This window comes from Mytilus californianus, unplaced genomic scaffold, assembly GCF_021869535.1.
Source record: "Mytilus californianus isolate M0D057914Y unplaced genomic scaffold, xbMytCali1.0.p SCAF_6, whole genome shotgun sequence".
NCBI lineage: Eukaryota > Metazoa > Mollusca > Bivalvia > Mytilida > Mytilidae > Mytilus > Mytilus californianus.
This window is the reverse complement of record NW_026262712.1, coordinates 73,980,069-73,998,384: the sequence shown is the minus strand read 5'-3', so window position 1 is coordinate 73,998,384 and position 18,316 is coordinate 73,980,069. Positions and strand designations below refer to the sequence as shown.

At 32.6% G+C, this 18,316-nt stretch overlaps 1 protein-coding gene across 1 annotated transcript; it reads left to right on the top strand.

Moving 5' to 3' along the window:
* Nucleotides 1-7,560: 7,560 nt before the first annotated feature.
* Nucleotides 7,561-11,120, top strand: LOC127704617 (acetylcholine receptor subunit beta-like 1). The gene has a single exon (XM_052208736.1). It carries the CDS (start codon nt 7,737-7,739, stop codon nt 9,363-9,365), a length of 1,629 nt encoding a protein of 542 aa, XP_052064696.1. The 5' UTR covers nt 7,561-7,736; the 3' UTR covers nt 9,366-11,120.
* Nucleotides 11,121-18,316: the final 7,196 nt, after the last annotated feature.

Here is an 18,316-nt window from a genome sequence, read left to right as displayed (position 1 = left end):
AATGGGAATTGAATCCCAACTCAGGCAAGACTATTAACGACTCACATTATAAGGGAGGAAACAGGTTAAACATTTGAATGATATCAGTTCATTGTCTTTAATATCATTTACATATATTTTAATGTCATATTACAAAATATGCAGATGCCACTGCAGCAGTTCACACTCTACAATTTTCGTCTCGCCTGCAACATACATCACAGAATGCGAGACAAAGGGATGCTAAACAGTTTGACTTATCAAACTATTTCTATAAAGCTTTATATTTCAAAATGTAGAAGACTTGGATTTTTCATATCTGGTTTACATATGCCTTATGTTGTGAAGTTTCCATGTAGGACAAGTCCCCAGTCCTTGGTCTCATTTTCACGATTCAGCAACTGATTAAATAAACTGTAAAGACAGACGGGGATATGTTTTGCCTATGTTGAAATTAAAATGTTAATACTTTAACATATAAATTATGCAAAGCATGCATAGTTAATAAATCGTGACTGAAGGTGCACAGCCAAATAATCTCCCTGGAAATGAGATATGCTAATTCTGATGCAACTGCTATTTAAATATCATTTATTTATGATACCTTATTTTCCTCAAACTGACCTTATAACAAACTTAAACATTTAAACCATGCAAAGTCAGTAGATCATGACAGGAGTGACCTTATAACAAACTTAAACATTTAAACCATGCAAAGTCAGTAGATCATGACAGGAGTGACCTTATAACAAACTTAAACATTTATACCATGCAAAGTCAGTAGATCATGACAGGAGTGGTGCAGCCAAATAGTATTCATTGAAATGAGTCAAAAGTCTAAAGTTACCTACACCAGGAACCCTTAGTCAAATGTCTGAATTTACCTAACCAGGAACGCTCAATCAAATGTCTGAATTTACCTACACCAGGAATGCTCAGTCAAAAGTCTGAATTTACCAACACCAAAAATGCTTTGTCAAAATTCTATTTTACAATTATAAAGGAGTAGGGGCAATAAGGCCCTTATTTGGCCCAAACATTACTGCAAATTCAAAAGTTATCATACATATTCTTAAATTGTTCCTAACTAGACTAAGGTACAAGGTATTCAGAAAATAAAAACAAATTTCACATTTAACGAGTTACCATGGCAACAAACCATGACAAAAGTTGTATATTTTGTAAAATTTCTTGATTTTCCTTGTTTTTCATAAAATTTTAAGTATATTTTAGATTGGAAAAGTCTATGTAGACTCAAGAAACAACTTTATATTTGGTGAGATTATGCCAATAGTTATAATAAGGCTGCTCTTAAATTATTTTGTTGTTTCTTGGCTGCACATGATGTTTCCACAATGGAAATAAGGATGGAAAACTGCATAAATTCTGTATTTTTCAATGTTTTCATGAAAACTGTACATTATGACGTAATTGTAAAAATGCTCTGTCAAAGGTCTAAATTTACCAACACCAGAAATGCTCAGTCACAATTCTGAACATACCTACACCAGGGACGCTAACTCAAAATAGATATAAGAAGATGTGGTATGAGTGCCAATGAGACAACTCTCCATCCAAGTCACAATTTGTAAAAGTAAACCATTATAGGTCAAAGTACGGCCTTCAACACTGAGCCTTGGTTCACCCCGAACAGCAAGCTATAACATAAAGGGCCCCAAGAATGACTAATGTAAAACCATTCAAACAGGAAAACCAACGGTCTAATCTATATAAAAAACGAGAAACGAGAAACACATATGAACCACATCAACAAACGACAACCACTGAACATCAGGTTCCAGTCTGAATTTAATTACATCAGGAATGCTCAGAGTCAAAAGTTTGAATTTATCAACATCAGAAATGCGCTCAAGTCAAAAGTTTGGAACACAGCTACACAGAGAATACTTTAATATACTAGTAACCAAAAGTGGTATGACAAGAATAGCAAAAGACTTCTATGTTTAAATTTGCTTGAAGTGTTTTTCCAATCTAAGTTTTTGTAAAAATTGCAATATATTTTAGTCGATAATTTATCCAAATGTATCTTATAGATCCTGTTCAATACACACACATTGACTTACAAGTAACTAAATTTAGAAAGGTACTATAAGTTTTGATGCCACGTTTTACCCTTACACGACAACAGTTTACCGACATTCTATCTGACATGTACTGGTATGTTAAAACAAAAATCACAGATTTATAACATATACTTTGCATGTCATAGCGACAAACAAGCAATATGCATTTTTATCTAGATGTAAGTGGTATATTGATTTATAACTTCATCAAGAATACAATCATGTTATATTTTCTACGCCTACTGCATGTATCATCTTTGGCATGAGTTATCTAATCCATTACACATTTATATCTTTCGTGTGATCATGCTTAATGAATAAAAAAAAAACATTGAAAACTTAATGCTTATATCTCATTTTACACAGATTGTAAAGGATCAGATTACATTATTACAACGTCCAAATTTAAAGTAAGCAGGTGTGATAAGATTACAAATGAGGTACTTTCGGAAGCTACATGTAATATCTCTATCTCTCACATAAAACTGAAACATGCAGTGTTTCTCTACAATTGACGCTGATTATTTTCCTTTATAAAAACAAAATACTTGAAGCCAGCAGCTGTGTAACATTAGGATGTATGAATATAGATTGTTGAGCTATATATATTCTTTTAAAAGACCTACAAAGTATAGCAGAAAGTCAACTTTCCCTGGTGGGGTTGATAGTTAAGATTTTGTAAAATTTTGCACATTTTTCAAATGAATGCAATAAACCATCGGTAATACGTGCATATTAACCACTGGGTGATACCCGCGAGTTCATCAGGTACCGTATCGACAATAAAAATTCGGAAAGTCAAAAATATAGTATATTGCCTAAACCAAAAGTTCCTATGCAAATAATTAAATCAAAAGGTCGTAAAAAAAGCATTAAGCCAAAACGGTCAAAACAGAGCATTTATTAATAAAACCAAAACGGCAGACAAATCCCTCTACATAGTTTATGCGCACATACAAGCACATCAGTATTATGCCGTCAACTGTTTATGACGTCGCTGTTTCCGCGAACTGGAAACGTTAATGAGAGTTATTCTTCTTTGATCCGATGAAGGAGAATGAAAATCGTTTAACAACGCTGATTTGCCGAGAATGAAATGAAATTGTATGCAGATTATTGGCGTGTTCCTAAAAAGAATACAACGGTTTTGTTTGTTTTCGTTTTCAAGGAACAACATAACAAAACAAATTAGGAAACATAAAAATATGCACATGAAATCATAGGTGCGTGAGGACAGGAACCTATGTTGAACCCCCCGGCATAGTCCCTCCCCCCCTTATTGTCATAAATCTCCGATTTTCTAATATATATCATTTATTTGTACCATATGTATACCAATACACCATATTTTTACAAAGTATACAGAGAAAATAGAAAGAAAAAGGAAGGAATTTACATAAAAGCAAACAAACAAATACCCTAAGATGACTCAGTTGGGATCAAAGAAGACATTTGGAAATGTATTTACCAGAACGTGATCAATTAAAAACAAAACCGACTGGTCTAGACAGAAACATGTATACCAGAATATCATAGAGGAGGTGGTTATCATGGTTATGTTCTATGTTGATGGGATAGGCCTTCCTTTTTTATATTAATGAAAGGAGATGAGGGGTATACACCATTATCCAAGAACAAAAAAGACTGTTAAGAAACAAAACCGAAACTGAAAATGCGTCAGCAAGATGAGTCACTCAAATTATAGTATAATGTTTCTTTCATTTACTTCATACTTGTATAAACTTATCTGTTCTTAATTGTCAATCGTTAAAGCATGCGTTCAATTCTTCTCCAAAAATAAGTAAGAAAGTAAATCATCAATTATGTGATCTAAATTCAAGATATCTTTATAATAGGCTAGCAGTCGGTATGTACATATATTGAAAATTGCCCTGAAATATTTTGAATGTGTGTGTGGCGTTTGCATTTCTACATGCATATACTGATTGATTTCGGATTAACGCCAGCAATACAGTAACGTTAACCCAACGAAGCATACATGTAACATGAAGAATACATCTACAGAGTGAACATAATCCTGTGAATTAAATAACGCTGTGTTTCTTTTTTTATTCAACCATTTTGTTTCGATTTGCCAAGGTTAAACGCTTGTGAAATGGCACATCAACATTTTCAAGTATCTGGTGCATAATTTTAAGTATTTCTTTAACACAAACGTTTCTTTGTTCAGTAGTTGTCGGAAAAACGAATTAAAGAGGAATACAAACAAACAAAAAATCATTTGACAAGAGTTGATATGAAACAAAAGAGATCGGGTAGGTTCCCATGAATTTTATTTCACGCTAGGGTCATTTACAAAAAAATCATAGTATAAGAGCTGAATGTGTGTGTACTCAGACTGAGAATCTAGCATATTTCTAAACATGTAATACAATTACAAATGCCTACAAATGACCTAAAACGGGAATTATGTTAGAATTTAGTTAATTTTAAGTAATTATCATCAAAATGAAAAGGAAGAACATTCTTGTAATTCAACATAAAACAAAGTCTGAGAGATTATTGCTCTCCTTTCACTATCTATATAGTCGATTTTTATAAAATGTGTACTTTAACATCGCTTTTCACGTAACTATATAAAAAATCTTCGTTGTTCAAAAAGGGATTTCTTTTCAAAACATGAACATTCTTATTGACTAAATCGAAATTTTCATTCCAGATACCGGTATTCGTAAAACGTATTGTATTCGACTTACCACATTTAAATTATTTGTCTACGCTAAAAACTAACTACCATTGATCATTTAGTGTAACTGAAAACAATCAACAAACAAAACAGCAAAGAATTGTCCATATAACCTGTCAAAACATCGCCGATTAGGCCTAACGTATTTCGACGTTGCTTTCAGAATTGGCGCAATGTATTCCCGCCAATTTAGATAATTAACGTCTATTGAAAAATATCTCTTTTTCCAGTACGGTGACCCTACGTTTATATTTTCTTATTTTGTTTAATAGCAAAATCTATCGAATTTTCCTTGAGAAAACATTGGTCATTTTTTTTAAACTTGATTTTTTATAGATATTTCACTATATAAAAGGCGGGAAAATTATTATAGCAACTTATCGTTATCATCTGTCCCTCAGAGGACTATAATATCAATCATATAATGTCTACTAGCAACAAGGTAAACAAACTAAACAATTTTTATGTGAAACGGTCTTTACATAAAATATTACACAGCTGATAACTACAAGTCCCGATTTCCAAATTCCATGAAAAAGATGGTGTTTTAAATCAAAAACGAAGTCGGTGACCCCATTTTTTTAATTTGCTAATTTTAAAGCTTTTACCTAGCCTTAACTGAAATCAAAATTTAAAGAAGATATTATTGGTAGATCTGAATAGAAGGATTTGTCTTTAAGCCAAACGGCATAAACAAAACATTAAACCAAAAGGGTCTATACAAAGCATTAAACAAAAGGACCTATAGAAAGCATTAAACCAAAAGAGCCTTTACAGGGCATTAAAACAAAATGATCTAAACATAGCATTAAACTAAAAAGTATAAACATCTAGCATTAAACCAAAAAGGGCCTAAACAGAGTTTTATATCATAAGTGCCTAAACAGAGCATTACATCATAAGAGCTTATACAAATCCAAAACCTTTAAACAAAAAGGCCTATAAAGAGCACTAAACCAAAAGGCCCTATACTGAACATTAAACCAAAAGGGCCTAAATAGAGCATTAAACCAAAATGGTCTTTACAGAGCAATAAACCAAAAAGACATGAACAGAGCATCAAAACTAAAGGGCATAAACATAGCATTAAACTAAAAGCCCTAAACAGAGCATTAAACTAAAAGGCCTAAACAGAGCATTAAACCAAAAGGCCTTATACAAAGCATTAAACCATAAGGACTTTGTCTGAACGTTATTCTATGTCAGTACTGAAATAGTGACTTCAAGGCGCGGTTGATACCCCTTGAGACTGCAAATCTGCTAGCTACAGAGTCGAACAAGTTGATTAAGATTTAGAGAAAATAAAAAAAACATATATAGATGTTTGAAAAGAATCTCTCAAATTTATGTTTAATTGAAGGTATTAAGAAAGAAGCGCTTTCTGGTCATCACGTACAGGGACACTTAATTTCTGCCCAGCAAGCCAAATACATGGATATACTGACGTTCTTTTATGCCAGTAAGCCTTGTTTTGCGGGAAATCTCATTCAGTATTCGTCAAATGTGAAAAAATATCTTTGGTGGTATACAAAAATAAACATATCAAATAGCAGGGGCGGATCCATAGGTCTCGAAATGCCCCACTTATGGCCGAACAAATGTTTTATAATAAAAAACAAAGGTTATGGGGTATACATCTACGACACAAAATCAGTACATGCACAGCAAAAAACACACAAAAAGCAAAGGGACAGAGCTTTTATTTGCTATTCCTCATCTCAAAGTCACAGTAGTGAGGCCTTCAACATGGCGCAAAAAAAAAACTCTGACCTCACAGCAAATTTAAGACGGCCCCTAGCACTGGCATGAGCAGAGTTCTTTGCAAAAATGATTTGGATAGACTTTGTAAGATGTAACACCACCAAATCGGGCCCGGTAAAAAAAGAACATACTGGAAAGTAGTACAGATTTAAAACAAAATAATTCGTGTGAATATAAATTATGTAGAATATATTTTAGCTATTAAAGTATCAGATGAAAGGCGAAGGACTGGTGATCCTTGTAGAACACATATTGACTGATGATTATGAATAATACAAAAATGTATGTCTTGAATGAATTCTAGAATCGAGGGTAGTACATTTTTATTTTTATTTTGACTGCTGTCTCCCTTTCAGGCGATTTTTTTTTCAGTTGCGCCGCTCTCCCCTTTTGTAAATCCTGAATCCAACACTGAAGTTATTGATAACACAATAAATTGAATAAAGCATTTTTCTGCCAACGATAGAGGGTTTACAGTTTTGTACTATACTACGAGGTTCTGTCAATAATTAGTCACTATTTCAGCTTTTAAGCCAAACCATATATCCTATACAATTAGATGGCTCAAAATCGTTAGGGTAAGACATTCCAAGCTACAACTAGAATATTATCAAAAGTGTTTTGCGAAAAAAAATCCCTTTAAAATATCTTCTAAAAATTGTTGCAGATTTCTCTGGAACTTAATGTATCTCAAAATTTAAAGAAATTTATTGGGAGTAATCGCCTTTTTTGTCTTGAACATGCACGTACATAAAATGATTACACCATTTTCACATGATGACCTAGGATGGGTATTATGTGACATTATTTCACAGAATATGAAATAGAATTAAATGGAAACAATTATACATATTACTAATTTTAATAAATGAAACCAAGTCCTCTAGTTTGGTAAACATTGTTTTTGAGGAAAATTTAACACTGTAATGGTAAAGAAAATATTATGAAAATTCTATTCAGCGTATAATATATTTCGATCTGTTTGCGGGAAAATTTACATAATATGATTATGTAAGACGTCATGCATGATTTATATGTAACAGGACAGAAAAAATTCAATACAACTGCAGCGTAATTCATCATTCATTTCTTCCTTAATATCTTACAAACAACACACTGAAAATATCTATCAATTTGTGTATCACGGTGTATTCATGAGAAATACAATAAGTGTAATGGCGACAGACAGAAAATGATTGTTTGTTATGATGTTTGGATTTAACCATTTATTCCTTTTATTAATTGTAATGATTATAAAATCGTGTCGGACTACGCGCCATACACGAGGATTAAACAGTGAGGATGAAGTAAGGCTAGTTAATGATTTATTTGAACATGGGAGATATAATCCCTTGATCAGACCAGTAAGAAATGTTAATGACACACTTACAGTGGCTTTCAATGTGGCTTTAAGTCAGTTGATCAATATCGATGAAAAGAACCAAATAATGAAGACGAATGTTTGGCTTCAGATGTTTTGGCATGACTATCAGATTAAATGGGATCCTGAAGAATATGGCGGCGTGAAAAATATACGTATCGATCATGCAAAGATGTGGAAACCGGACATTGTCTTGTTCAACAATGCTGATGGAAAATATGAGGTCTCCTACAAATCAAACGTAGTTCTGGGATCCAACGGTAACCACTCGTGGGTACCCCCGGCCATATATAAAAGCTCATGTACAATAGACGTGGAATACTTTCCCTTTGATCAACAAATCTGTGAAATGAAGTTTGGATCATGGACTTATAAAGGAGACCAGTTAAAATTTAGTTTTTATAAGAATATGGATTATGTTGACCCGACTGATTACCTTAAAAGCGGTACTTGGGATATAATTGAATTTCCTGGAAAAATTGAAAGGATTAATGATTCTGAAACGAAGGATTACAAGTATCTCATCGTTTTCAAGTTTGTCTTAAGAAGGAAAACTTTGTTCTACACAGTCAATTTGATAATACCGTGCGTTCTGGTATCATTTGTCAGTATCTGTGTATTTGCACTACCAGCTGATGCTGGAGAAAAGATAACTCTCTGTATTTCGATTTTACTTGCCTTGGTTGTGTTTCTGCTACTGATATCAAAGATTCTACCACCATCATTGCAGATCCCTTTAATTGCAAAATATTTGCTATTTACATTTATAATGAACATATCGGCTATTTGTTTAACAGTGGTCGTCATCAATAGAAACTACAGAACCCCGAGAACACATAAAATGCCGTACTGGGTACGATTTGTGTTTTTAAATATGCTTCCGAAATTATTACATCTGGAACGTCCTGATCATGACACTAGGTGGCGTTCCTTGCATGAACAGGCTGCACTTAACAAGGCAAAACAACTTAAAAGACAACAAGTTCAACAAAACAGTTATTTACCAGCAGAACACTATCCTTTGTCAAGCAGTAGAAATTCTAGCAGGCATTCGAGTACGTTAGATTTATCAGAATTTCCTCATTCAAACTGCAGACTGAACCACATGAAATGTGATATCAAAGCTGGGAATACAGAAAATGTTCCCAAAAGAGTAACTGCTGAGTTATTCAAAGCCACTGAAGCGTTAAGTTTTATTACACATCACCTTGAAGCTGAGAATGAATTTGAAACAGTCCTAGACGACTGGCGATACGTAGCCTTAGTATTAGATCGGCTCTTATTTTACATCTTTCTCATTGTGACAATTGGTGGAACTCTGGGAATTCTAATGCAGGCGCCCCACATTTTTGAATATATAGACCAGGATGCAATTATAAATGCTGTCATTAAACGAATCAATGACACAGACAACAGACAAACAAGTACAGCCAATGTAGAAGAGGGGCAATAAAACATACATTACCAACGTAACAAAGTATTTATAGAAATGGTAAACGCATTTAACATTTGCAAGAACTATCATCATTATGTTTTGATCACATTTTATGGTAATTTAGTTGTAATATAATGACGTTTGATTCGCCATCATTATTATATTTTAATCACGCTTGTTGGTAATTTAATTGTAATATAATGACGTTGGACTCTATAATCCCTACATTTGAAGTAGATTATACTTATGTTTTTTTTATAAATATAAAAATTCTGGCATCAAAGGTCACTAACTTTGTTTAACAGATATGAGGATCCTGACTCTTTGTTTTTCGTGTATAAGGGTATTGGTTGTTTTTGTATTACAGGTATCAGGGTCCTGACTGTTTTTGTTTTGCATGTATGTGGTCCTGACTGCTTTGGTTTCTACAAATGTAAGGATCTCTTGACTGTTTTTGTTTTACATGTATCAGGGGGTCTTGGCTTTTTTGTTTAAGGTCCTGACTGCTTTTGGTTTGACATGTTAAAGAAGGAGTCTGACTGTTTTTGATTTATAGGTATACTATCCTGATTGCTTTGGTTTTTGCGGCATATGGTATAATGGTCCCTGACTGCTTTGGTTTTTGCGGCATATATAATGGTCCCTGACTGCTTTGGTTTTTACAGATATAACTGTCCCTGACTGACATATTTGTTTCAAAAATACAAGTGTCCCGATGTTTTTGTTTCACAAATATAAGGACCCTGTTTTTTTTTCTTTTGTAGATATTAGGTCCTGACTGTCTTTGGTTTTAACAGCCATCAAGGGATTTTCAATATTTAAAAAAAAATGTAAAATTACAAAAGGGGAAACATATACGTATTTATAAGATTAATTGATTGTTGTTATCTAAGTGTCCAGTGGCAAATAGCCCATGCATATTCAAGACGAGTGTAAATTTAGTACTACTTGCATAGTTGGCTGGACAATAGATCGGATTTAACGTCCCCATTCTAACAGTATGTGACTGTGTATTTATGCACCCCGCAGGATTTAACGTCCCCATTCTAACAGTATGTTCATGTGTATTTACACATCCCGCACAACCAATCGGACGCCCCGGGTTAGTAAAGATTTTCATCGGAGACGTCCAATGGATGACTATGTTTCTATACCCCAGTCAACCCTTTAGGGTTATAGGAAGTCAACCCTTTAGGGTTATAGGAAGTCAACCCTTTAGGGTTATAGGAAGCAATGTATGAATGACAGATAGAGTATACCAACAAAAAAAAACTTTAACATAAAATAAACTAGTAAAGACTAACAACGGTATTGCTGTCTGAAATTTAGTTATTGAACGTAAATAGCGAGTGTTCTATAGTCTTTTTTGTATTTGACATAGCGATTTCTTTTAAGATATAATCCTTATAAGGATAACGGTTTTGATTTAGAACTGTATAAAAAAAAATTGTTCACTTAATCATGCTTATATAGTTCAAAAACAAAACATGAAAGAATGGAAAAGTAAAGAAACTGAAACTAAAGAAGTGTTGATTGAGAAAAATCATCAAATACACGGCACGTCTTCATTTGTTCATTACTTAATCACATTTTGCTTTTATACTTAGTGATTCAAATTCTTTCAGATTTATTGATCAATGGCCAAGTAATGCTTGTTGTGTGTTTAGCAAATATAGAAATAGGCAAAAATTAATTCATCAATTTATATCAATCATATATCAATTGGATTTGTACTGAAGTTCGGTTTTGCTTAAAAAATAAAAATAAAATGAACCTGTCTTTTGTGTGTTTTTTTAATAGATAGCGCTGTTTTAAATAATTACAGTAGCAGATGTTACTAATAAACACGCATATATAAAAACAATATTTATGTTTTACTTGAAGATGTTTGTGATTTTAGAAGTGACTTTAAAATATTGGTTATGTTTGTACGGTGTTAGCAAATTCTTAATTGATCTAACAGCAAAGTTGCAAAAATACATTTAGGGGGGAACCAAGAATCGTGAATGAAAGACAAACTAGTTTAATGACATTAAATTGTTGTTCAGTCCTATGTATTACTGTTTAGGACAATTTTGGATGATTTTTTTATCATCGCTTTTGGGACGTTGGATATAGGGGGTAAAAAAGATGGGATGTGGGTTATAGGGGGTAAAAATGTAGGATCTGGGAAAAAGAAGGAAAAATCGTGTGGAGTGGGAAAAAATACAACAAAATCGAGATTTGAGCACCCTTGTGTCACCCCTCTATGTTGCCAGCTGTGATACACTTGCTAAATGTTTGCATCAGAATTATGATAAATCTGTGAAAGATTAAAAATATCCTTATAAGATTATTGATTTGTAGAATAGAAAAGAAAGTGACAGTTATCTGCATTGAGCATTTTATAATTTTTTCAAAGATAACTACTGTTACAATATTATATAATTATTCATATAACATCTGTTACAACATTATATAAGTATTCGTATTACGTCTGTCAACATATTGAATATTTTATTGTAAATTACAACTCTATGAATTGCTGTCTCAGCAAATGAGTTAATATATAGTATAGTATGACAAAGTTCCAATATTTAAGGAAACTGAGATTGGACATTTGTTATATGAATTGTTTAAATTATAAGACGATTTCAATCATATAAGTATAAAACTAAGGAGATGTGGTATGCTTGCCAATGAGACAACCATCACCAGAGTTCAAATGACGTGGAAGTAAGCAATTATAGGCCACCGTACGGTCTCCTACAATAAGAAAAACCTATACCGTATAGTCGGCTATAAAAGGTCCCGACAAGAAAAAATGTGAAACATTTCAAACAAGAAAAACTAGAAACCTAATTACGAAAAACAAATATGACAGACATGAACCAACTGAATTACAGGCTCCTGACTTAGGACAGGCCCATAACGAATGAGGCGGAGTTAAACATGTTTGTGAGCGCTCAGCCCCCCCCCCCCCCCCCCAAACCACCCACCACCCGGGACAGTTATGTAACAGAACAATATGAAAAGAACAAACTATAAAAATCAGTTGCATGAAATGGCATTGTAAGACGAAAAAGAGCGGTCAATACAGAAGATCTTTTCACAAAAACTCTTAACGATTTAAATTGATAAAAATTTAGCAACAGTAGAATACCAATGTTCAAAACTCGTAAAACTATTTTCTTATTATAAAAATCAAGACAAAAAAAAAGAGGGAACCACGCGAACTCTAAACGGATCGAGGCCGGGTGTGTATATACCATACAAGGATGAAAATTCACTATATGAATACTAATATCATGAAACCACAATGCACAACAGCAGCACTCGTTTCCTTTTTCTTATTTTAACTACTGAAATTGGATAGAATATAAAACTGAATAGAGGTGCAATAAAATGTATTAAGATAGCGAGAACGCATGATTTGTGCAAAGGCAAATAGAGTATTTTGGGCTTGCTTATAAAATGCGAGAAATATTTGATAAGGTATTATGACAGTTGTATCATAAAAAATGACGGCTTTACACAAAATCTGTTGGAGATGTACCTGTTGATATCTTAGTCTTTGAAAACAAACTCTCTTTATTAGTTGAAATTGGGCTTTGTATTAGCTTACACGAACTGCGAGGACTCTTCGATTGATACTTTGTTTCCTTTGCCTTTTTATAAATTGTTCTTTTTGTTTGCTTATGGTAGCGATCTGATGAGTCAAACCCTTTCCAACTGATTTTTTCAGTTTGTTCTTGTGTTGTGTTGTTACACATTGTTTTTCGTTTATTTTTCTTAACATATATCAGGCCGTTGGTTTTCTCTTTTGTATTAGGACATCATTTGTAAGCAGACTAAGACACGCATGACATTGTGCATTGCAAAAGTTAAAGAATCGTCAGGACCATAAGGTTAATAACTGAATATTAGGGTCAATTATTACGCTGATCTTATTTTACGAGCTCTATATACTATATACATAATCGCCGTACACAATTTAAATGTCACAGTGATTTCCCGTTTGTAAAAATTGAGCAAAGTTTTTAAGTATTTCGTGGTATACACACCGTAAAAAGGGACTGAAAAACATCAACGGTCCAAAAAAGGGGGAATTAAATCGTCTCATTTGTTGTTTACTTTTGTTTAGAGTTTCCCGTGTGAAACGACAATACACAAATCAAGTAAAAGGACAATTATTTCTGTTCATAAAAGATTTACTTGAAGCAAGTTCAGAGCGATTAAAGGGCAATTATTGCTGTTGATATCAGATTTGTTTAATGTTATTTTAATGGTTTAATAAAAGAGAACATATGACAATAGCATAAAGAATGGAAACGGGGAATGTGCCAAGGAGACAACAACCCGACAAATGAGCAGAAAAAAGCTAAAGGTCACCAATACAATCCCGCAACCGGAGGCGGGCTATAGCTTGCCCCTTAACAATACTATATACTAGTTCAGCGAAATAGATGCCACACTTAGCTCATAAACATACAAATGAACCAAAATTTAAAAATAACACACAAGACTAACAAATGCTAGCAGCTCAGGCTAGAGGTTCCTGACTTGGGACAGGCGCAAAAATGCGGCGGGGTTAAACATGTTTTGTGAGATCATTTTTTAGCCTATTGAATTTGCAATTCATAAAATATTATAAATCTGTTATATAAAACCCTTCAGATATCACAACAGATAAGCTGGTCAACAATCAGTTATAATACTTACTTAGTATAGGCTTTATCTGATACCAGCGGTCATATTTGAATTTTACATAATCTATTTACTTTCGGCCTTCGAGCCCCTTGATTTTCAGGAAAGCTAATGTCTTAATTGTTAGATCTTCTCATGTTGATTAGAAATGAAAAAGAGTCTAACCCCAAAAACCTGGTTTAACCCTCTTGCTGCCAAAGGGACATTTATGGCTTCTACACACAAAACTTGTTGATTGTGTAGAACGTCAAAGGTCCATGGTAACGTCACAATACAGTGGGGCACTGACAACGTCAAAAGACGGCGCCAAAAGGACGATTTTGGCGGGAATGAAGCAAACTGAATTAAATGCATTATTTGTATACTTAAAACGGATGTCAACAAATGATACAGGATCATAAGCTTGTTAGTACTGTAATACCAAGTTATCAAACGTTTTAACTAACTATGTAGTTCGTCATTTTCATGTAAAATCATGGTTGCATACTTTTGAGAAATTTGTTAAAAGATTTTTTCATATAGCTTTTAATCAGAATATCTCAATTAATAATCGCATTCCTAATAAATAATCACAGAAAAGGTAACTGTTATACTTGATTACGCGAAATATTAACATTCACAATACACGCTTTATTTAAGTGAACTGGAAAATATCTGTTGGGCTCAAATGCCGCGATTGAATTCTCAGTTAAGTATTTTTTTACAAAGGTACACAAATGTAACCCGATATACTTGTATTGCCATACGATATTTCAATACATTTTATATCACTGAAGCAATTATAATCTAAAAATATTTATTTTCATTCGAAATGGGGATGTTAAATTAGTAGGTGACCCAATGATTTCTCTTCCTATCCAACGTATCATCCTTTCCTAGTGGCAACCTCAATTTTCAGCCATTCATCACAGATCTTTTACTTTGTAGGACCCACTGAGCAACAGATTTATTGTACATTAAATCTCAGACGTCCTTAATATTGCATGACATACCTGCCACTGAACGTTGAGCAGAGAACAATTTATCAATCAACGAATTTTAAAAGATGATCAAAGATATTCGTGTATGCCAATTACAATGTGTATTTGATCATGATAGAAAATGGAAATGAATAATGAATGATTCAGGTTCACATGTAGACAATAGAAATTAATTTTAGAGAATTTCTTCTCTCGTTTTTCTGTTTTTCAAATTCGTATTTTCAAACATTTCTCTAAAATTTTCAACAATAAGTGGTCAACAAAATAATAATAAACACGATTAAAAAACAAACATGATTAAAAAACAAAATGAATATGGTTAATAACGTTTATAAAAATTCTTTCCTCGCCTACCGAAACACGACTAGCTTAGAATGCAAATTTTAATCTGACACGTATGATACTTTACAACAAGAAGTAGTTCATAGAATCGGCTGCTCGGAGTTTTATTTATTTTTATTTGTACACGCATTGTTTTTTTTTCATTTTCATTGGGTGCCATTGTTTTGTTTATATAATTATTTGAGAGATTCTTTACTGTATTTATCAATTATAACAAAGTTTACTAAACAATCAGATAATAAGGATAAATATATGCTAGTATTTTAGAGGTGGTTAAGAATCAGTTATGCAAACACAAGAGCTTATAAAGCTATTAGCAATGACTATATTATTTTCATTTTTTTTAAAGATAAGAAATATAAAAAAAAACTATATTTCCAGTTTAAAGTGGTATTTTTAAATAATGTTGTATTAAAAATATCGTTTATAACAATCTTAGAGCAATAATTTTCATAAAATTACTTTTACATCGCTTTTCATAATTACGGCTACATTGACGCGGGAAAAATTATGGACGGCGGGAAAACGCTGTTCTACAGAGAGGCACAAGTTTTGCAACGTCACAAATATGAAACGTCAAGATGCTTTTGGCGCGATAAAGCAAGAAAAAAAACTCGGCAGCAAGAGGGTTAAAAGACAAATTACCTCTGAAAAGCAAGTCTTTTTAAGATGTTTGAATCTACAGAGAGCTAGAACGAGTGTCTCGGTTTAAAGTGTTTTTCAATTTACTTCAAATTTTCGCGAATAACTCGAACCAATTTTCTCTTCATATTGTAAGTTTTCACCTCGGCTGATGTTGTTGCTTGTACGATGGAAGTCTTTTTCAATATCCTATACTGTAGCACAGTTTGGTAACATGAAGGCCGCGAACTTACAATCACAACTATCTTGTTTAACAATGAAAAAAACATGGATCGAACAACTAATTAAAATGTCTTATGTTATATCAAATAGAATTAACATATTACAAAAGAAACAAAAGTTTTACTCAAATGCATACGGGTCATACAAAAATGTCGAATTTTAAAAGTTACTAGTTTTAACCATCATCTTTACAAGCAAATCAATATTTCTTGAACAACATATAAAAGTTCAATCTTAATAATGGCATACTAGAATATATTGAAACATTTCGTGATAGGTGATGCAATATTAATTTAGTCTATCCTGTGATTATCTTCGAAAGGAATTTTCGGTTATTAAGAAAAGGTCTCAAAAAATGTTCAATAGATATCGTAATTTAGTGTCCCTTAATGTTTCTTTTACATGTTGTCTCACATACAGATCTGACAAGTAATGTCTATTTCAACTGAATTTTATAATTTCATAATTTATTATTTAAGGAATGACTGTAATATTTTTTCTGTCTATTCGAAATAACATAAAAAATGTGTATGCAGGTTATTTTAAAGTGTGCACCACATTTTTGATGTTATTTCGAATAGACAGAAAAAAATATTACAGTCATTTCTTATAATTTAATTCTTAATTCCATTTTAACCCTCTTGCTGCCAAAGGGACATTTATGGCTTCTACACACAAATCTTGTTGATTGTGTAGAACGTCAAAGGTCCATGGTAACGTCACAATACTTTGGGCACTGACAACGCCAAAAGACGGCGCCAAAAGGACGATGTTGGCGGGAATGAAGCAAACTGAATAAAATGCATTATTTGTATACTTAAAACGGATGTCAAAAAATGATACAGGATCATAAGCTTGTTAGTACTATAGTACCAACTTATTTAACGTGTTTACTAATTATCTAGTTCGTCAATTTCATGTAAAATGTTGCATACTTTCGAGAAATTTGTTAAACGTTTTTTTCATACATCTTTCAATCAGAATATCTCATATAATAATCGCATTCCTAATAAATAATCATAGAAAAGGTAACTGTTATAATTGATTACGCGAAATATTAATATTCACAATACACGCTTAATTTAAGAGAACTGGAAAATTTCTTTAGGGCTCAAATGCCGCGATTGAATTCTCAGTGAAGATTTTTTTTTGTAAAAGTACACAAATGTTTCCCGATATACTTGTATTGCCATACGATATTTCAATACATTTTATACCCGTTTCATCATTGAAGCACTAATCTAAAAATATTTATTTTCATTCGAAATGGGGATGTTAAATTAGTAGGTGAACCAATGATTTTTTTTCCTATCCTACATATCATCCTTTCCCGGTGGCAACCTCAATTTTCAGCCATTCATCACAGATCTTTTACTTTGTAGGACCCACTGAGCAACAGATTTAATGTACATTAAATTTCAGACGTCCTTAATATTGCATGAAATACTTGCCACTGAACGTTGAGAAGAGAACAATTTATCAATCAACAGATTTTAAAAGATATTTCGTGTATGCCAATTACAGTGTGTACTTCATCATAGAAAATGAAAATGAATTATTATTGATTCAGGTTCATTTGTAGACAATAGAAATTAATTTTAGAGATTTTTTTCCTTCGCTTTTCTGTTTGTTTTTTTTTTAAATTCGTATTTTCAAACATTGCTCTAAATTTTGAGCAATAAGTGGTCAACAAAATAATAATAAACATGATTAAAAAATAAACAAAATGAATATGGACAATAACGTCTATAAAAATTATTTTCTCGCCTACCGAAACAAGGCTTGGAATGAAAATTTTAATCTGACACGTTTGATACTTTACAACAAGAAGTAGTTCATAGAATCGGCTGTCCGGAGTTTTTATTTAATTTTATTTGTACACGCATTGTTTTTAGATTTACTTTTATTGATGGCCGTTGTTTTGTTTATATAATTAATTGAGAGATTTTTTAACTGTATTTATCAATTATAACAAGGTTTACTAAGCTAATCGGATAACAAGGATAAATATACTTTAGTATTTTAGAGGTGGTTAAGAATCAGTTATGTATTTCACTTGACAAAGATAAAACAAAAGCGCTTATAAAGCTAGTAGCA

Bases quoted from the DNA above. Each gene is read 5' to 3' on its own strand.
- LOC127704617 (XM_052208736.1), top strand. From the start codon at position 7,737: ATGATGTTTGGATTTAACCATTTATTCCTTTTATTAATTGTAATGATT.